Genomic DNA, 21,511 nt, shown 5'->3' on the forward strand with positions numbered 1-21,511 from the left:
GTTGAAAGGAACGTTGCGGGTTTATTTCACGTCGCGGCTCTTTGGTTTGCTCGTTATCTGCTGCTCAAAGTCTTCCTCGCTGATTTGGCCTTTCTTTAGTTTCTTCAGGAGGCGAGTGTCGTTGAGAAGCTCCTCCAAGTCTTCGTCGTCCACGTCTGAGCCCTGCGGGGACAGAAAGGAGAGCCGGGACGTTACGTTCCTGAAACCGTTTCTGTGGCGACAGCGACTGGAAGTGGATGAAATACCTCCTGGTGTTTCCTCTTAGCCGCCACCTTTTTCCGCCGCTCCTTCTTGCTCTTCTGCTTGGACCAGGCCTTGTTCTTGAGGAAGCTTCTTCTGGGAGGAGCCGCCTCCTCTTTGTCCTTCATCGTGGCCAGCATCCTCTGCCTCTGCTTCTCCCGGTTCTTGTCTTTGAAGCAGATGGTGTCCGTGTTCACCGTCGTCTCAGTGAAATCGGGAAACGTTTTTCCCTTCAGCTCCGGCATCTTCGGCAGGCGGAGGAGAGCGAAGCCGCGAGCCAAGCAGGCGAAATCCAGATCTATGCAGAGACCATGTTAGACGTGTCTGTTCTGAGAAGAAACTGCGGCTTCAAGCTTCTGTTGTCACCTTTAACTCTGAAGATGAGGCTACATTCATGTTTGCTGTAGGCCTGGACGTATGAGACGAAAGCCCTCATGCCTCTTTCGAACACGGCGCGGTCCGCCAGCGCCATGGCCTTCACCTTGGGCAGGACGTCCACAACGTCGTTGATGGGCGGCATCTTCTGTAGCGGACACTGCAGGAAAACAACCTCATTAATCTGGAATTTACATCAGACTTCTTAAAAATAAATAAATAAACTCTGAAAAACACAAATATGACCAGTAAAAATACCGAAAACTGCAATAAATGTAAAGAAGCCAAACCCTGACTCGCATTATAAATCTGATCAGTCATCAGTTCAGATTTATTCAGATAAAAAGTTTGAAACTTTACGGGTTTCTGGGTTAAAATCAGATTAGGTTCATTTAATTTCACATTAGCAGCTAACGTCAGGACTGTTGTCTCTCTGGTTAGCAGCCAGCGCTAACACCGCAGCCTCTCACCCATAGACCGTAAAAGAAAGATGGACGTATCCTCCTGCGGTTAAAAGTGAAGCCTATGTGGAAGTGTATAAAACTGCAGTTCCACCTTCATCCACAAGGGGCTGCAAAACAGAGCGAATCCCCATAGACTCCCATGTTAAAAAGACCAACTTCACAGCAGAAATAAACATGTTTACAGCAGGAATAAACATGTTTACAGCAGAAATAAACATGTTTACAGCCTGGTACAAAAATCTATTTTAGGTTCAATAGGTCAGGTTTACCTGCATGACAACTGTGGGGGGAGTGAATTTTTTTCTAAATCTCCCGTTAAAAAGTAATTTCATCTCGAAGTTTGCATATTTAGGGGCGTGTCCTTTTGATTGACAGTTACCCGATCTCCCGCTTCAAGTAAGAAGAACATAAAATAACCGCGGTTTTTAGCCGGTTAACAACGTGACTTAGCTTTAGCCCGCTTACCTCCGTTAGCTCCTGTTATCTCCGGGTTGGCTCAGTTAGCTCTTAGCTACAGAAAGCTCTGAGTTTGCTCGATGTCAATCATCCACCATGACGCTCACAGCCCCCCTCTCAGCTCCACCTCTTTGCCCATATTTGTATTTTTCGGGCAAGACGACACGCATGCCCCTGCCAAGATGGTGATGGCTAATAACTTGGGATCTCACATTACCCGCTAGCGCAGAGATAAAGGACTCCCACATTAGGAGTTAAACGTTAAGACCACCATGGCTGACATTAACAACTAATGCTAAGACTGCAGCTTGCGACATGTTCAGCAAACGCTGAATATTTTTAAAGCAACCAGAAGCGATGCCACAGAAACAGACAGAGCACGAAATGAGACAGGCATAGAGATGATGACGACTTTTACTGTCTGGAGAGCTCTCAGAGAAAGGATGCTGAATTAGCTGTCTGTAGCGGGCGCCAAAGCGACTCACTTTCTGATTGATGGATAAGAAGTTGACGTAAGACTCCTCCATTGGCAGCAAAAAGACGAGGGCGTTGCCGTAGTTACCGATACGTGCAGTTCGTCCACATCGATGCACAAAGGCGCTGAGATGGGAAAACATCAATAAAACAAGTTCATAAAGATGTAATCGGGAAGATTCATTGATCAGACTTGGTGTGTTCCCTGACCTGGCGCTGCTGGGAGGATCGTACTGCAGCACCCAGTTCACGTCGGGAATGTCGATGCCTCTGGCCATCACATCTGTGCACACCAGGATGCCGCTGCAGCGAGAACAGAGGGGAATATTAACACCAGGCAGGTTTGACGCATCTCCGTCTTCGAGGTGCTTCTGACCTTTTCAGGGCGCGAAAGTCAGCAAAGATAGTGTTTCGTTTGTTTTTCATCTTGCCGTGGATGCAGCGAACGGTGACCTTCTTGATGAGCATCTCCAGAGCTCGAGCGTAATACTCGACACAGGCACAGGTGCTGAGGAAGAGGAGAAAACACGGCTTTATGAAAAAAAAAAAAAAAACGGATGTAAAACTACAGATTTACTTCTGCATCTATTGTATTCTTATAACCAACTCCCTGTTTAGCTGTGAGAGTTTAGCTACAAGTTTAGCAAAAAATGCCACAGCTAACCCTACAGCTAGCTGCTGCTGAATAAAATGAAAGGAGCTAACGCTACAGCTAGCTGGTGCTAAATAAAATGAAGGGAGCTAACCCTACAGCTAGCTGTTAATGAGTAAAGTGAAGAGAGCTTACCTTACAGCTAGCTGCTGCTGAGTAAAGCGAGGACAGCTTACCCTACAACTAACTGCTGCTGAGTAAAGCGAGGAGAGCAAACCCTACAGCTAGCTGCTGATGAGTAAAGTGAAGAGAGCTAACACTGCAGCTGCTGCTGCTCAATAAAATGAAGGGAGTTAACCCTACAGCTAGCTGCTGCTGAGTAAAGTGAAGAGAGCAAACCCTACAGCTAGCTGCTGGTGAGTAAAGTGAAGCGAGCTAACACTGCAGCTGCTGCTGCTCAATAAAATGAAGGGAGTTAACCCTACAGCTAGCTGCTGCTGAGTAAAGTGAAGAGAGCTTACCCTACAGCTAGTTGCTGCTGAGTAAAGTGAAGGGAGCTAACCCAACAGCTAGCTGCTGGTGAATAAGATGAAGCAAGCTAACCTTACAGCTAGCTGCTGCTGAGAAAAGTGAAGCGAGCTAACCTTACAGCTAGCTGCTGCTGAGAAAAGTGAAGCGAGCTAACCCTACAGCTAACTGCTGCAGAGAAAAGTGAAGCGAGCTAACCCTACAGCAGGGGTGTCAAACTGCAGTCCTGGAGGGCCAGTGTCCACGTGCTCCAACACACACCTGACAGACACTCAAACAGGTTGAATCAGCTGTGTTGGTGGAGGGAAACAACAAAAACCTGCCGGATTCCGGCCCTCGAGGACTGGATTCTGACATCCCTGCCCTACAGCTAGCTGCTGCTGAGTAAAGCGAAGAGAGCTAACCCTACAGCTAGCTGGTGATAAATAAAATTAAGGGAGCTAACCTTACAACTAGCTGCTAATGAGTAAAGTGAAGAGAGCTTACTCTATAGCTAGCTGCTGCTGAGTAAAGCGAGGAGAGCTTATCGTACAGCTAGCTGCTGGTGAGTAAAGTGAAGCGAGCTAATCCTACAGCTGCTGCTGCTCAATAAAATGAAGGGAGCTAACCCTACAGGTAGCTGCTGCTAAATAAAATGAAGGGAGCTAACCCTACAGCTAGCTTCTGATGAGTAAAGTGAAGAGAGCTTACCCTACAGCTAGCTGCTGCTGAGTAAAGTGAAGGGAGCTAACCCAACAGCTAGCTGCTGCTGAGTGAAGTGAAGGGAGCAAACTAACAGCTAGCTGCTGCTGAGTAAAGTGAGGAGAGCTTATCCTACAGCTAGCTGCTGCTGAGTAAAGTGAAGGGAGCTAACCCAACAGCTAGCTGCTGGTGAGTAATGTGAAGCAAGCTAACCCTACAGCTAGCTGCTGCTGAGAAAAGTGAAGCGAGCTAACCCTACAGCTAGCTGCTGCTGAGAAAAGTGAAGCGAGCTAACCCTACAGCTAACTGCTGCAGGGAAAAGTGAAGCGAGCTAACCCTACAGCAGGGGTGTCAAACTGCAGTCCTGGAGGGCCAGTGTCCTGCAAGTTTTTGCTGTCCACATGCTCCAACACACACCTGACAGACACTCAAACAGGTTGAATCAGCTGTGTTGGTGGAGGTAAACAACAAAAACCTGCCGGATTCCGGCCCTCGAGGACTGGATTCTGACATCCCTGCCCTACAGCTAGCTGCTGCTGAGTAAAGCGAAGAGAGCTAACCCTACAGCTAACTGCTGCTGAGTAAAATAAAGGGAGCTTACTCTACAGCTAGCTGCTGGTGGGTAAAGTGAAGGGAGCTCAATCTATAGCTGTCCATAGTTAGCCGCAGGTGAGTAAAGTGAAGAGAGCTATTCCTGAAGCTAGGTACCGCTATGTGCTGCAGGGTAAAGGGAAAAGAGCTATCACTGAAGCTAGACAAGGGCAGCTTATTATCAGCAAGTTACCGCCAGTTTCATAACACAGTAATAATGTGGGTTTTTTTCAGCAATTTCAATTGATTTTAAAAGATAAGTATTAAATTATATTATTGTACAAGACATAAAAGGATAGACATGAAAATGTTTTGTTTAGTAGGTAAAATATCAGGTTTTGTCTGCACTGTAACTCAAAGTTTCCTTTAAAAACTAAATCTTCCTCTAAAAACCTAAAACTGCTCAATTTCTATAAAACCTCAGCTTCTACTGTAAATAAACTCTCTGAGCTCACATTAGTTTGTGCCCTGAAAATGATGATTGTCATCATTACGATGACAATAAAGCACAAAGTCTGCTGTTGTACGAGGCTCGTGTTGTAAATGGTAACATACCTGAAGAAAACCAGATGTTTCTCATGCTTGTGTTGCCTCAGAAACGCCACCAGGTTGTTGAACTTATCCTCTGATCTACAGACCTGAGGAGACAGCAGGAAGACGTTTGTATCATCACTTCTTATGATGTGAAATGATGCTTCTTGTCCCACCGCTCACCGTGTAGTAGTTGGAAAGCCTGGAGGGGGTCTTCTGGGCGGAGGCGGCCGCTGCAGCCAGGCCTTTCTCTTTAACGGTGATCCGTACGGGGTTCCTCAGGCCCGCCCTCACCAGCTTCTCCAGCTCCTGAGTCTGAGTGGCTGAAAACAGGCCGGTACGCCTCTGCTTCGGCAGGTAGCTCAGGATGCTGTTCAGACTGGACAGACAAGACTGGATGAGGGACCTGGACACGGTCCAGACTGGACGGACAACTTTCATCAGGAACAAAACTACGTTTAGACTCATTATTTAGTTTTAGCATTTTACATCTAAGAAGTCTCCTTTCTTTCCTACAGGGGTTTCTCTGAATATTCCCCCTCTTGCCAGAAATATGATTAAATAATAAATATAATTGATATTAATGCAAAATAAAAAGTAAATATATGACAATGAAATAGATAAATATAAACCAAATAAATAAAAATAAACATGAAATAAAATAATTAAGAAAAATAAATATTTTATAACTAAATAACCATAACCTGGTATTTTCATGTCTCCACTGTGCTCTAAGCGTTTTTAAATAATTGTTTAAAAACTTATGAAACCAAAAAAAAATGTTTAAAAAGTGCTTGTTTTGACCATTTATTTAAAATAAATCTTTTCTTGTGAGATTTCATGCAAGATTTTGATAAACCTATATGTTAGTTTAAATGGTGTTAATGAGGTGCGCGCTGATTGGTCGCTGGAAGTCCAGCGCCGGAGAGGGGGGTCGGGCCCAGTACGTGCGATGCTAAAAACAGCAGCAGCTAATGATAGCAAGCTATCAACCATCTACGTTTGAACCCGACTGAGCCTGAGAGAAACGATACCGAGACGATGGAAGGAGCACGTTTACAACAAACTGTCTCTGAATGGTAAAATCGCCATTTTAATACTTTGATTTGTTTCCATGTAGGGAACGAGTGAAAAGACAAGCAGTGATCAATTTTTTTCCTGATCGATCATGTGCTCTGACATGGCAGCCGACTTCAGAGCAAGTTCTTCCCTTATTTACTGCAGTCCTTCTCCATGCCATCACGTTCCATCCCCCGTTGTCAGGGGAACCCACCGTATACGTTCCATCCCCCGTTGTCAGGGGAACCCGCCGTATACGTTCCATCCCCCGTTGTCAGGGGAACCCGCCGTATACGTTCCATCCCCCGTTGTCAGGGGAACCCGCCGTATGCGTTCCATCCCCCGTTGTCAGGGGAACCCGCCGTATACGTTCCATCCCCCGTTGTCAGGGGAACCCGCCGTATACGTTCCATCCCCCGTTGTCAGGGGACCTGACGTATACGTTCCATCCCCCGTTGTCAGGGGACCTGACGTATACGTTCCATCCCCCGTTGTCAGGGGACCCGACGTATACGTTCCATCCCCCGTAGTCAGGGGACCCGACGTATACGTTCCATCCCCCGTTGTCAGGGGACCCGCCGTATACGTTCCATCCCCCGTTGTCAGGGGACCCGACGTATACGTTCCATCCCCCGTTGTCAGGGGACCTGACGTATACGTTCCATCCCCCGTTGTCAGGGGACCTGACGTATACGTTCCATCCCCCGTTGTCAGGGAACCTGACGTATACGTTCCATCCCCCGTTGTCAGGGGACCCGCCGTATACGTTCCATCCCCCGTTGTCAGGGGACCCGCCGTATACGTTCCATCCCCCGTTGTCAGGGGACCCGCCGTATACGTTCCATCCCCCGTTGTCAGGGGAACCCGCCGTATACGTTCCATCCCCCGTTGTCAGGGGACCCGACGTATACGTTCCATCCCCCGTTGTCAGGGGACCCGACGTATACGTTCCATCCCCCGTTGTCAGGGGACCCGCCGTATACGTTCCATCCCCCGTTGTCAGGGGAACCCGCCGTATACGTTCCATCCCCCGTTGTCAGGGGAACCCGCCGTATACGTTCCATCCCCCGTTGTCAGGGGACCTGACGTATACGTTCCATCCCCCGTTGTCAGGGGACCCGCCGTATACGTTCCATCCCCCGTTGTCAGGGGAACCCGCCGTATACGTTCCATCCCCCGTAGTCAGGGGACCCGCCGTATACGTTCCATCCCCCGTTGTCAGGGGAACCCGCCGTGTGCAGCGGCATCATTTGAACGTCTACAGATGGTGGAAAGACGCGTTCCTCTCAGACAGTTATCTTCAAGCCCACATTATGTCTGAACTAAGCGACCAACTGAAGACCTGCACCAACGATCTGGTTCAGTGTAAGTCACCTGTTTCCATCGTTTTAGACTCATAGACACGTTTTATTGTGACGAAGAGCAGGAAAGCAGTTTGGTGTGAAATAAATTCAGAGCATGTTCGGGTCGGCACCTTTGAGGAACTGAAATAAGTCCCAGTTCAGCAGGTGAGACCCACAGGAGTGGTGTTTTTCTGCTAGGACTGATCAGGTAATGAAACTTTGATGAATGCAGTTTGTAGTGGAACACTGCTGGATATGAAGTGTTGCTGACCAGGCTCCATAAAGCTGTGCTATCATGGATCTCTGCCAACATATGAGGAAAATAGAAAAGGGAAAAAGATGCACATTACATAGCTACCATGTAATTACTTAACCTAGTTAATGGTGTGTGATGAATCACATGGCAACAGCACTGAAACATGATTCCAGTGTGTGTGGAGTGTGTGTGGAGTGTGTAACACTTAACTTTTAAAAAATAACACGCGTCTCGGCCTGTCATGGCAACATACATGCGATTATTTGTCTCAGAAATTATCGCGATAAAACGATAATATTCCACGAAGCGATTATTGTGGTTATTTTGAGACCATTTTCAACTAAAATAAAAATAATGCCATAATAATGCAAGTACAGCCCTTCATAAATATTCTGTTTATTTGTCAAAATCCCATGAAGATAAAACATAGACATACATATGCTATTTCTGTCCTGATCTATACATATTTTTGCATGTGACTAGGAATAAGTTATGTACTTTGTGTGTGACCATGTCAAGGCTTTGTTGTTTTAATAAAAGTTAAAATAAATAAATAAATAAATAAAACCATCCATTTTCCCGGGTGTGTTCTGCTTGCATCTCGTCCCTGAGATCTGCTGTCTGCAGTGTTTAGACTGTTCCTTCTCCAGCACACCTGAGTCAAACTAATGGCTTATTCTCAGGCTCCTGCAGAGGAGCCAGCTGGAAATCCTCCACCATAATAATACATAAATATAAATACAGGATCCACCTGCATGTGGCAGATTTAAAGGACGTCCACCGTAATGATTTTTCTTTTTTATTGTCTCAGTTTACGAGGACCAGTGCTCCAGGCGGGATGAGCTGAACCGTGAGATCGAGGAGGAGGAAGAGATGAGAGAACACCTTCAGCATGACATCCACATCCTCACACAGAAGCTGAGCTGTGTCGACGAGAGCCTGACACAAAGACTGGCGGCCCGCGACACCTTCGATCACCTGATCGTAGGGAAAGAGCCCGACTACAGCAAGGTGCGTAAACTCTTCCCCTCAACGTCCGTTACATCTGTTTTTCACAAAAACACGCTAACAGGTACGGTTACATGGTTAAATTCGGAATTAACTTATTCTCTTTCAAGTTTACATGAAAATAATAATTCCGAATGAATATTTACATGAAACATGTCTTAATTCCTCTTTAGAGCGGCGGGTTGGGAAGGGTTCTGATTGGACAGAGGGTGTACGTGACTTATGATATATACTGGAAATAAACGAAGTTGGCTCCCTGCTTCTCGTCTTTTCAGTCATAACTTGTAAAAACTACATAATAAGAACCAGTTTCGCCGCTATTTTTATTATAAATGTGAAGTAGCAGCTCAACACCAGCATACTACTTCACTTTCTGCAGCAACTGAGAAGGAGAAGAAAGATAGACCACCGAACACGGGAGGTAAAACAACGTCATCGGGACAGGACAAGGTAACGAGCATGCTCAGAACGACCAGAATTAACTTAGAGCGGAACGAAGGTTTACATGACAGAGGAATTAAATAGATCGGGATTAAAATAAGACTAAACCAGACACTTACATTGGAATTAAGTTTAATTCTAGATAGAAATTATCATGAGGAATTAAGTGTTTACATGGTCGTTTTTCATCAGTTTAAAGCGGAATTAACTTTTATTCTGCATTAAAGAGGAATTAAAACTCCCATGTAAACGTACGGATTGTGGCATGATGTATCTTTAAGGATGCATGTCTGTCAAGGTGCCGGTGAGGAAGGTGAAGGTGTGGACCCAAATGCAGAGATGCAAACACTGGGATGCAGGTTTAGGACTGATTTAATTAAACGGAGGAACTCAGGGGACTTAGACAAACAACAAAATGATCCAGCAACCAAGAAGTGAGACTGAGGGGTATAAATCCACTGGGGAACCAAACAAGAAACAGGTGTACTGAATGAACTAAAACAAGACCAGGTGAACTCAATGAACAGGAAATCAATAAAGCTAAACAACAAACAGGAAAAACTACAAAATAAAACAGGAAACCTGAAACCAAGGCACAGCAACACATAACCTCATGACAATGTCATGAATTTTTTTTTTTAACAAGGACATACATTTAACATTAATTCTCTCCTGTTATGAACAATTCAGTTTTTTGTGTTAAAACAGGACATTTCTGCTTCTGGAAGGCTTAAAAACCCTGCTGCAGAACTCCCATGGTGCCGGAGTGAGATTCTGTTGCACTGTGATGATTTTATATCCTGCAAGACGAGATCCGAGCGTGTTTCTGACACGTCTTACCAGCGAGTTCTGAACTCCCCGTGTGCTCACTCTAACCATGTTAAACAAATACTCCTGAGGTGTTCTCACTCCTCTTCCTTCCTGCAGGCCACAGAGATTTACCAATCGCTCCTCAGCGACCTGAGACAGGGAGGAGAAATCCTCGGCCAGGCTGTTGAGGCTCGAAGATGAAGCAGAATGTCGCTGGAACAAATTGGTTTTTTTGTACAGTTTTTAGTTTAATAAATGTTTTTCAGCATCAACGTGAGACTCATCCATTCAATACTTTATTAGGTCCCCGTAGGGCAATTTGTGTGCAGCCAGTAGCATAAAAGTGCAATCAGTCAACAACAACAAACAATAAAAAATAATAAAATAGTAAAAGGCAAGTTAAATAACAGTGGAAACACGGTAAGATGAGAACATCACAGCACATGAAGCGACGCCAAAAGTAGCAAATTAACAACTATGATTCATTTAAAAATCCAATGGCTCTTGGGATGAAGGAGTTTCTGACTTTTAAACTTAGGCACGCAATATCTGTTGTATGACTTCTTTTTTTCTTATTTACTTTCCCAAATCACTGACAGTAAGTTTCCAGTCAGCACATCGGCTGCGATGCAGATTTCCAGACGAGGCGGCGGGGAAGAAAAGGACCAACACCATGGAGCTTCGACCACAACAGCCATCAGGAAAGTTCCTGCTGGAGTCATTTAAGACAATCAGGGGAGTTTTATTTACTCCCTACAGTCCAGATCTGCCTGTTTGGTCCCTGAGGTCACACAAAACACCGACAACCTCTTTGGGGTTTTGGTAAACAGCAGCTGCCACAGAGACTCCGGGTGTCACATGACCACGAGCCCAGGTTTAAATCAGACCCTTCAAATTAAATCAAATCAAAGATACTTCATTCATCCCCCAGGAGAAATTTAGAGTTTAAACCAGCTCGTCAAAGGTTTGACATACAGACATGTAACATTAATGACAAAAGAGTAACACAGAAGTCATTACAGACCTGAACTAGAAAAGCCTCCGCAGAGCGCAGACCTCTGCATATTCTGATTAAAACCAAACATAACTTCAAACTGATCCAGAATCCAGGATCTCTTCTGGATCTCCACCATAAAGTCATCATTTGTTCCTTGTGAGACCCCTAACATATCCTGGAAATTTCATTAAACTCCATCCATGACTTTTAGAGTAATGTTGCAAACAGACAAACAAACTCCGGTGAAAACATAACCTCCTTGGCGGAGGTAATTAAAACACAAAGTAAACAGAGTCAGCAGGAATACGTAAACAATAATATTGGACCCTCGTGTCCGCCCAGCGGCACGGAAAAAAACAAACAGCATCTCTACTGAAAGCACACATCCCACAGATTCCAGTCAAACCAGTTTAACGTCGATATGGCCAAGATTCACTCAACCAGAGTCAGAAGGAGCTGAATTTATGCATCACGTTGGAAAACATGACATATTCTGTCTTATCTTTGCTGCTTTGCCTCCAAAACTTTAATCCACCGACATAAAACTGCATTCAGTATAAAGACTACGTTTCCCATGGTGCTTCGGGAGCATGTAAGGCGGAGAAAATCACAGTTTTCTGCCCGGTAACAGCAGTTTGATTGGACGACAACAGGTGTCAGTCATTCAGCATCACAAACATTTCCTGCTTTGCCGATTGGTCACATTTATGTAAACATGATGACATCAGCGTGATTCTACTGTATCACATGATTAGAAAGAGGGGTCGGTCGTACCGATCGGCCAATCAGAGCCAAAGTTACGTGCATTACGCACACGCCCACTGCATACGATGACGTGGTCGTCAGCGGCGCGGCGTCTGCTTTGTACTTTTTATTTAAAAACCAGAATCCACGTCCAAGTGATCCAGAATCCAGGATCTCCTCCAGATCTCCACCAGAATGTCATCATTTGTTCCTCGTGACCCCCCCAACATATCCCGAAGATTTCACCTAAATAACCTGTTCAGTGATGTTGCTAACAGACAAACTGGGACGAAAACACGACCTCCATGGCGGAGGTGATGACTGCTGCAGATTCAGGCTTTTCCATCCTCTGGATCATGATTTTTTACATGTCAGGAAATCCTAAAAGACTTTTTGAAGGTTTTGTTAAAGAACTTAGCCACGATTATTAACGACACATTTTTTATGCTATAAGTTCATAAAACTTCCACAGAGCTTAAGTTTGGAGTATTTCCTCCGTCTGAGCTGTTTTAGGAGACTTTATTTGGCCTCAACGTTGATTTTAATGTTCTAAATACCTCGTTCATAAATGTCGTTGGATTAAACGCCACTTTTTTCATATTTGGACCTAAATTCCAGCCGGTAAAAGCCGGAAAAGCTACGGGGTGGGAAAATCTAATTGAAAAATCGAAAATCAGGATTTTTTGTTTCACAATTTTAAAATTGATTTTTTTGTGAAAAAAATGTATTTTTTTCATTCAATTACATAAAATTAATCCACTATGATAGTTGTGTAATTTTTATTGGTTTTATTGATCCTTTAACTTGTCTTCTTGGGTATTATAGCTGCAGAATGATGGTCTGGCTGCTGTGTTGTTTTTTCTAACTGAAATCAAGAAAAATTACGAGCAAGAAAAAGTTTAATATTTTTTGTTTGTTTTTAATCCACAAAAAATCAGTAAAATCGAAGAATTTTGAGAATCGAATCGAATCGGGATAAAAGCGTATCGTCACAGCCCAAAGAAAAGCCATCAGACTGTCGCCTGGTAAACCTCATACACGACTCCACATGTACACAAGTCTTGTGTATATGATACAAATGAGTGAATAAAAGTACACAAAATACAAGATGAGATATTTGTTTGTTCCATTAATAACTGGTCCTTTAAAATCCAGGCCAACGGTAAGATAAAGGGTTTCTGCAGACCTGGACCCGTGTCCTGCGCTGCAGTTTGTGGTCAATCTGACGCAACACTGTGGCAAAAACAGGTCAAATAAAACACACAGCAACCATCGACATACGTCGACATGCCACACGTCAACCGGAGCTGCAAACATGAAGAATGAAAACATTTATCTCTGTAAATAATCTGTAAACACCGAGCATCGCTTTGCTTCCTACCTGGCCTCGAAGCCCATGTCCAGCAGCCTGTCGGCCTCATCCAGAACCAGCACATCCAGACTCCTGACGGCGCTGGCCAGGTCCACGCCGTCCGCCTTCCTCCTGAACATGTCCTCCAGGCGGCCGGGCGTCGCCACCAGGATGTTCGCTCTGAGAAGCCGTCAGAAACCACAGCTGTCAGGAAGCAGGTCTCCTCTAACACTTTAATCACATCTAAAACCGTCGATGAAGAAGTTCAGGATGCTTCATGTGAGATGATTCATCACAAAACAGACTCACTGGGGCCAGTAACCATTCTGTATGGTTTCTACTGGGAAATAAGCCCCGCCCACACGGACGTCACCCTGTTTGGACGTGTCCTGCTGTCTTCCAGGTCGGGAGCAGACTCCACACTGCTGTTACGGGACAGTGAAACTAGAAACCTGATTCTTTTCCTGAATAGCAGCCAAACATGTTGATCTGTGTTTCCAGTCCTCTCCAGTCCAACCAGTCCAGGCTGCCTGGGCCCGGTTCTGCCGGAGGTTTTCCTTCCCACTGGCGCCTCATGCAGCTCAGGATGGAGGATGGAGGGTTGGATCAGTCAAGATTAGAAGCAATGAGTTGGTTTCTTTCTTAGCTCACTTTGTTTTCTTGTTTTAATTCCGTATTCCTTGCATGACCTGTTTTTTTTTTTATTTATTGTGTTATTTATTTCCATTTTAACTGTTTTATTTTGTTTTTATTTTTATCTTCATTGTGTTCAGCACTGGTTGTTTTATAAATAATGTTGAGTTAACGAAGCTGTTTATGACGAACCGGCTGGAACGGACGAGTCTGTAAACCTTCTGAGACGACGTCGCTGTGAAGCGGCGCTGTACAAATGAAGCTGAACTGAATTTTACACCGAAATGAGTTAAAATGAGTCGTTAACCAAAGTGAATCAGGTTTTTCAGTCACTGAGTCAGTTAAGAGACAGTAAAGACACATCTAAACACACACAGGCTGCATGTCTCACCTAACAACCCATTTCACTGTGGTCCGACCCGGCGACATCCTGCCAGCAACCATCAGTGATTCGTTCACACTACGAGTCGGCGCAGGGACACGTCGGAGGAGGGGAGGGGGTGAGTTGTACCTGCAGTCCAGCGATGCTACAAACTACGAGCTCGGAAGTTTCTCTCAGCTTTGTCCTGATCATAGCAGCGATGAAAACGTAAATACTGATGTTTCGCCATGGAAACAGGAAGATCAGTTCAGAAAAGCTGTTTCTTTTCACACTGTTAGCTTGTTGAATTTCTACAGGTGTGTTTAAAGCTGTTTGGTGTTCAGTCAGCGAGCTAGCGGCCGCAGGAAGCACCAGTGGGTCCCGGCTTGTGTTACATCTCAGCTGAAAGTCCTGCGTTGCCACACTGAGCCACCATGTTTCCATTATGGACCAAAAATAATCTTGATTAGGATGATTTCCACGAAGGAGCAGCTCCTGGTTTAACCCTGACCACAACAGAAACCATGACATACCCCTGATTCTTGAACTTCTCCACATCCTCCACCGGGTTGCTGCCACCAATCAGAAGCATCTGCCTGAAAAACCAGTTGACACAAGAAGGAAACGTGTAAATCTCCGGGTTTATCATCGCAGAAGACGACAGAAAACCTCAGAAAACTCACGTAAACTGTGGAAACTTGTGAAGAAATGTCTCCATGACTTCGCTGATCTGCAGGGCCAGCTCTCTTGTTGGAGTGATCACCAGAGCTCCAACCTGCAGAAGCAAAAACATCCCGAAGATCCAAACCCTGCTGCCCAAAATCCAGGAGGAACTACTGACAACAACAAGACCACCTGGAAACCGCAGGAGACGGAAACACAGACAGACGGACAGTTTTGTCTTTCTGCGTCTGTTAAGATCTATTTCTGCTCCATCAGATGTGGACGCCTGTTCCAAACATTGTCGTGGTTGTTAAGTCCGTTCATCCACTAGTGGGCAGTGCAGAGTTCAGCAAGTTCTCTTTGACCAGTTGGTCGAACTCAGAGACTGTATATAAAAGATGGGCGGAGCCTCCATGATGTCACCCGTAGGTTTCTGAAGAGCTGAATTGAAGCTCAGTGGGCGGTTCCTACCATCACCATCTTGGCAGGGGCATGCGTGTCGTCTCACCCAGAAAATACAAATATAGGCAAAGAGGTGGGGCTGAGAGGGGGGCTGTGAGCGTCATGGTGGATGATTGACATCGAGCGAACTCCGAGCTTTCTGTAGCTAAGAGCTAACCGAGCTAACCCGGAGATAACAGGAGATAACCAGCTAACGGAGGTAAGCGGGCTAAAGCTAAGTCACGTTGTTAACCGGCTAAAAACCGCGGTTGTTTTATGTTCTTCTGACTTGAAGCAGGAGATTGGGTACCTGTCAATCAAAAGGACACGTCCTTAAATATGCCGAACTTCGAGATTAAATTACTTTTAAACCAGCGAGTTAGAAAAAAATTCACTCCACCCACAGTTGTCATGAAGGTAAACCTGACCTATTAAACCTAAAATGGATTTTTGTACCATGTACCTGTAAACATGTTTATTTCTGCTGTAAACGGGTTTATTTCAGCTGTAAACATGTTTATTTCTGCTGTAAACGGGTTTATTTCAGCTGTAAACATGTTTATTTCTGCTGTAAACATGTTTATTCCTGCTGACAAAAAAAACAGACTAAGTTACGTGCATAACCATTGAATTTGGTCCATTTTGAAGGCGCTCAGCTGTCCGACCCTAAAAACAGAGCAAAACCACCAGACATGGTGGGGGCAGTGCTGAGTTTTGCAGCTAACATGCAACCAGAGAAGAAGAGAAACAGTAAGAAGTACAGAGCAGCAAAAAAACTTTGTGGTTTTCTTCTTCTGGTGTTTTGGATGGTTGTAAATAACTTTTTATATCGGTGCGTTACGACGACTAACTGGTGTCACAGTGTGAAAGTAAACTCTGAACTCAGCGCCGCCCACAAGTGGATGAACTGACATCATAACCATGGCAACGTCCCAAATTTACGTATTTAAGGGGGCAGAAATGGACCTTTAGCTCCGCTTTCATCCTCACCTGCATCTTCTTTAGTTTGTCTTCTCGCTTCAGGAGCAACTCTATAATAGGAATGACAAACGCCAGAGTCTTCCCGCTCCCCGTCACCTGCAGTAAAACGAGACCCAGACATTAAACAACAACACTGCATAGCTTCACTTCACAGAAAAAAACTGACAATATTATTAAAATACTATTTTTCAAAAGTACAGGTATCTATATAAATCACAAGGGTTTGGTGATAAAAGTATAATAAATACAAATGTATGTGTAATACACTAAACTAATTGATCATGTGGAAAGAGGTGAACTAGATTTGTATTATAGATAATTAAATATATAGGTTGATATTTAAATATATATAACATGAATAGAGAGTATTACAGTAAACTGTTGATATGAAACGATGTATGATGGTAAAGTACTGGATGTAACATGACATACAGGCATTTAGTATGTAAAAATGGACGTAAAGAGATGGATCTGAGTATGTAAATTAGCTTGTAATCCAGGATTGAACTGAAGTGCTGAGTAACTTTTACAAGTTTTTGTTTTTTAATGTCATAATTGTGGAAGAATATCCGTAGCTGCTACAGCTAATGGGGATCCTAAATAAACTAAACTAAAACAGAGAGGAACCTGAAACAGTTTCATCTCATTTCTACACCTGAGCATTACGAGCCCGTATGTCGTGTCTAAACTTTACTCAGCTTTAAGCAAACTGTTCAACGCCGACGTCTCGTCTGATTCTGCAGAAACCCTGACACCATGCTGCGATAAAAGGAGCAAAACAACCACGATGCGCACGTCGGTGCTCATGTAGAACCAGTGTAAACTGGATGCACAATGTATGGTCCTGGTTTAATGTAAAAGACAGATTTACAGCCTCATTGCTAAATTTAACCAGAAATATTATTCCAACTAAACTTCCAAGAGTTTTGTTTTAGTCCTGAAGGAACACAACTATGAAACCAGACATGCTGCAGATTCAGACTACTGTATGGTATGGTAGGGAAAAGGACTGTTTTCTATAGAGCTATGTACAACATTAACAAAGCAAACAGGAAATATTTGTATAGAATTCTTTTTAAAAGGCGTCTCCAAACACATTAAATTGTTTTGTTCTAAATATTTGGGCTGTGACGATACACTTTTGTTCCGATTCGATTTCAATTTTTTGGGTGCCGATTCGACTTAAATTGCCATTGTCACAGTTCTCCGATATTGCTGATTTTTGTAGATTAAAAACAAAACAAAAAGTCTTTTTTTTTTCATTTCAATGAGGAAAAAACAACCCAGTAGCCAGACCATCATTCTGCTGCTATAATACCCAAAAAGACAAGGAAAAGGATCAATAAAAAAACAATAAAAATGAAAAAAATTTTATAATTCATTAATTTTATTTATTTGGAAAAAAATCTATTCTTTAACAAAAAAAAAAAAATCGTTTTTAAAGTTGTGAAGAAGAAAAATCCTGATTTACGATTTTTCGATTTGACTTTCCCACCTCTCCTAAATATAGTCTAGATGATGTTAAATACCATTTAGTAGTCATGGTTCAGTAACCACTCTCATCACTGGATAAACTACGACTGGAAGAAGCCACGATGAGGAAGACTATCCTCTTTTATTGCAGGAATAATAACAGACTGTGTGACCACAGTGTGTGTGTGTGTGTGTAAACAGTTGTGCTCATATTTATTCATACCCTTTCATTAAAGAAGGAAAAAAACAGCTGCCTGTAAAATAAGCTGAAATTGACTAAAGTAATAATAAATAAAAACTTTATGAAAATCATTACATTATTTTCTAATTCTGGTTCAATAGAAATATTTTTTAAAAAAAGCAAACAAATCAGATCATTTATTACATATTACATGAGTCATAAAGTAATATTTAGTTGAACAATCCTTGAATGTTTCTGCTCCAGTCAGGTGTTTTCTGTTCCTCTCAGTCAGACTTCTGCACCTGTTGACAGGTATTTTGTCCCACTGTTCAACAGAAAAGTCTCTCATTTGTACAGGACACATTTGGGTTTTTTTTTCTTTCTCCAACTCAATTAAATGAAAAAAACAGTGTCTTATATTACTAAATTATATATATTTTTGGCCAATTTTTATTTATTGTTCCTTTTTTAAGTCTCCATTTATTTGAGTGACTGTTGTAAATTCAGCTTTTCTTTAATGAAAGGGGATGAAGACATATGAGCACAGCTGTATGTATGCGTGTGAGTGTGGGATGTGCTAGTTATGTGCTGTCACTGTTCAGGTTGTAATCAGGAATGTTTTATTGACTCCAGGAAGAATAGCTGTATTGCAATAACTAATGGAGAAAAAAATAAATACCAACACCACCAAACCATAACACTTCCACCACCGTGTTCCAGAATCTCCTGGAAAAATGAGGCTAAACAACTTTATTTCTGTTTAATCTGTCCAGGTTTTCACATCCATCTTGTTTTTAGAGCAAATCTCTTTTCTTCAAGTGGATTTTATGTAAAACCAAAACATGTAAAGTTATTCTGATGGTAAACGCAGCTCTATGAGACACATTTAGCTGCAGAAATGTCAGTTTTTCTCCACCAGCTCCTCACTCCATCACATAAAACACCAAAACGAACCTGTTTTCTGTGTAAATTACAGGTTAAGTTAAAGTTGCTCAACCAGAAGGAATAAACCAGTAAACAACTGGAAGTTCTGGTTGGATGTGTGGAGAAACAACTCACCGCTTCAGCTGCCACATCTTTGTTGTTCATAAACAGCGGGATGCAGGCAGACTGGGAGAGAAAACAGGGATCGATCAGGTGATTGGGAAGTCTGGGAGGACGGAGACAGGTGTGCAGATGGATTAGCTCACCTGGACAGGTGTCATGTGTCTGAAGTTCAGCTCGCTAAGTGTCTCTAAAATCCTGTCGTTGAGTTTAACAGGTAAACTGTCCCACGTGCCGTCGGTCAGGTTGTCCATGATGACAACAAACCATGAAACAGTTTGAAGCTAAAGCAGATGGTGAGCACGCTGCTCCCACTTCCGGTACGCGGATGTTTACATGCCGGGTGGAAACCACAGATGTCGTTCCGCGTGTCCAACCTTTATTTATGTCTGTTTAACCCATAGACTGTATGATTTAACCACATTTACATCGTCTCATCTGAATATTTCTACTGTACAAGGTTAGTGTGTAGGGTAGTCTAACTGATACAGAAAAGCTTAAGATGTTATTTTCTGAGCATGATAGAAATAAAATGTTATGTTTCAAAGCCTGACTTTTATTCCTCTGAATATTGGGGCTTTCCAGAAACTAATAGTAGAAAATAAAAAAATAAATATAGACGAAACATAAAGTTTTAAACCCGCAAATATCCAACCTTCTTTCCCCTCTTTTTGTGTCTCTGGAACTACAAATCCCACCAACCTGCTGGCTTCTCTACGGCAACTCTAAGGGGACATAAATCTGAATCAAACAAAATACAAAAAAACGAAGTTGAAATTTTAAATTATTATTATTATTACTACTATTATTATTATTAATAATAATAATAATAATAATAATTATTATTATTATTATTTATTATTATTATTATTATTATTATTATTATTATTATTATTATTATTATTATTATTATTATTATAACAATAATAACAATAATAATAAAATGAAAAATATTTTATTCATCCCCAAAGGGAAATTCAGTGTTGTAGTAATAATTCATTTGAGGAGGTCTTGTTCCGGAGGCTGATGGCTGCTGGCAGGAATGATCTTCTGTATCTTTCAGTCTTACATCGGACCTGAAGAAGCCTCTCACTGAACACACTTTGGTGTTTCATCACTGTGTTGTGGAGAGGGTGTGAAGAATCCTCCATCATCTTCATCAGCTTGTGCAGCATTCTTCTTTGGACAATCAGCTCCAGCGGCTCCAGAGTTACTCCAAGCACAGAAGCAGCTTTCTGGATCAGTTTGTTGATTCTCTTCAAGTCTCTGGTTCTGATGCTACTACCCCAGCAGATGCTGCAAAGCTGACTGCAGCCTTTATATATATTTATGTCCATATATAACAAGAATAAAAATAACAAATTGAAAAGTAAAAGAAATCAGTGAAATCAACTTGAGTTGAACATTTTTCTAAATTCTTGGAAATAGCATTAGATCTGTATATTGTGACAAATAAATAGTTATTAGGAGTAAATTAACAAGAAAATGTAACATTTAGAACCATAACTTTACAATATACCGGGGCTGTCTGACATATTTTTGTTTGTAAAACCTCCTAAACGCTGCTGATGTTACAGAAGTCACGTTTCTACCAAGAACAGAACAGATTTTTAGCTGTAATGATCCTTTATTGCCCCCAGTTTATATTTACAGAGACCTTCTGACCCCTAAATACACACTCCGCAAATAAATATGTAATTAAATATTAATTATTTTACTACCATGTATGTATTACTGTGTGTTAACCTCACAGTCAGGTGTCATAAATTGAAATAAGCTTTTAAACAGTTACAATTAGGGCTTTTACTAACACCCCTACACAGCATGTTCAGCCTTTACATTTCTTCTAGTGTTAATAAATGTCTTACAATGTGGTAAAAATAAAAAAAAAGTTGGTCACAAAGCAAATGTGTTGATTTGAGTTTTCCTTTTTTCATTTTTATTCAGATCCCTGTTGGCTTGCAGGAACCAGCTGCAGATATTCTTCCTCTGATGCTTTTGGGAAAATATGTTAATTTAAACACAGAAGTACATCACACCCCACATACAGAGTCCATAAACTGTTATTAGAAACATATAATCCTAAACATATAAACACACTGAAAACTCTGTGTAAATAAATCTAAACAGATATATGTATACATAATCACATCGATTCACAAACTGATTCCAATCTGATGAGTTTTAGTGTGTAAGAAAATTAATGTCAGATCTTCTTGGAACTTTTCTCCTGAATGGAACTCAGATTTCCATCAACTTTATACCTTTTTAAGTGTTTAAATAGTTTTTTTGTTTTTTTTAAAATATGCATAATAAGCATGTCAGAGTACGTCCACAGTGTGGGAGTGGAGAGGACGGAGCGACCTGCGGTGGATCCAGACCTAAACCTGCTGCAGGAGAGACTACCATCCTCCAATCCACCATGAAACTCCAAACCAACACTGAGCTCAGTTCAGTCCGACTTCTATTTTAGTGTTAAAACCAACAGCAGGGTGAATCAAAAACAAAGATCAATTAGAAAGAAATGAAAATATTATAATCTTATCTTATCTTCTATACCTTGGTCATATTTTGAGATCATACCAGTGATGACGATGATATATGTCAGCAATGTTGTAAATTATGTGCACAAGTAAACACCATCACACGTAAATTTGGTTTTTGTTCTACTAAAGTTTGCTTGTTTAAAGCTTATTGTTCTCCAGTTTATTCAGCTTATTCGTTGTCTTCTAATTAAAAAATCTGCCATGCAAAAGTTACATTTCTTGATGCTATGAGAATAATCGTAAGAGT

At 42.3% G+C, this 21,511-nt stretch overlaps 1 protein-coding gene across 1 annotated transcript; it reads right to left on the bottom strand.

The window, feature by feature from the left end:
• Nucleotide 1: 1 nt before the first annotated feature.
• ddx55 (DEAD (Asp-Glu-Ala-Asp) box polypeptide 55) lies at nt 2-19,032 on the bottom strand. The gene is made up of 14 exons (XM_079256465.1): nt 18,865-19,032; nt 18,734-18,784; nt 16,030-16,116; nt 14,619-14,710; nt 14,469-14,531; nt 12,972-13,121; nt 5,116-5,311; nt 4,957-5,039; nt 2,386-2,517; nt 2,220-2,312; nt 2,021-2,135; nt 607-775; nt 246-538; nt 2-162 (listed from the first exon to the last, which is right to left on the bottom strand). The coding sequence occupies exons 1-14, from the start codon at nt 18,970-18,972 to the stop codon at nt 22-24; spliced, it is 1,773 nt and encodes a 590-aa protein (XP_079112591.1). The 5' UTR covers nt 18,973-19,032; the 3' UTR covers nt 2-21.
• Between the last annotated feature and the right edge of the window lie 2,479 nt (nt 19,033-21,511).

The sequence above is a fragment of the Telmatherina bonti genome (assembly GCF_933228915.1).
Source record: "Telmatherina bonti genome assembly, chromosome: 17".
NCBI classification, from domain to species: domain Eukaryota; kingdom Metazoa; phylum Chordata; class Actinopteri; order Atheriniformes; family Telmatherinidae; genus Telmatherina; species Telmatherina bonti.

Excerpts from the sequence above, each read along its gene's own strand:
- ddx55 (XM_079256465.1), bottom strand. The coding sequence starts at position 18,972 with ATGGACAACCTGACCGACGGCACGTGGGACAGTTTACCTGTTAAACTC. Across the intron at positions 5,312-12,971 it reads GACATGGGCTTCGAGGCCAG|TCTGAACAGCATCCTGAGCT; the intron begins GTAGGAAGCAAA and ends TTGTCTGTCCAG. Across the intron at positions 2,136-2,219 it reads GATCCTCCCAGCAGCGCCAG|CGCCTTTGTGCATCGATGTG; the intron begins GTCAGGGAACAC and ends TTCCCATCTCAG.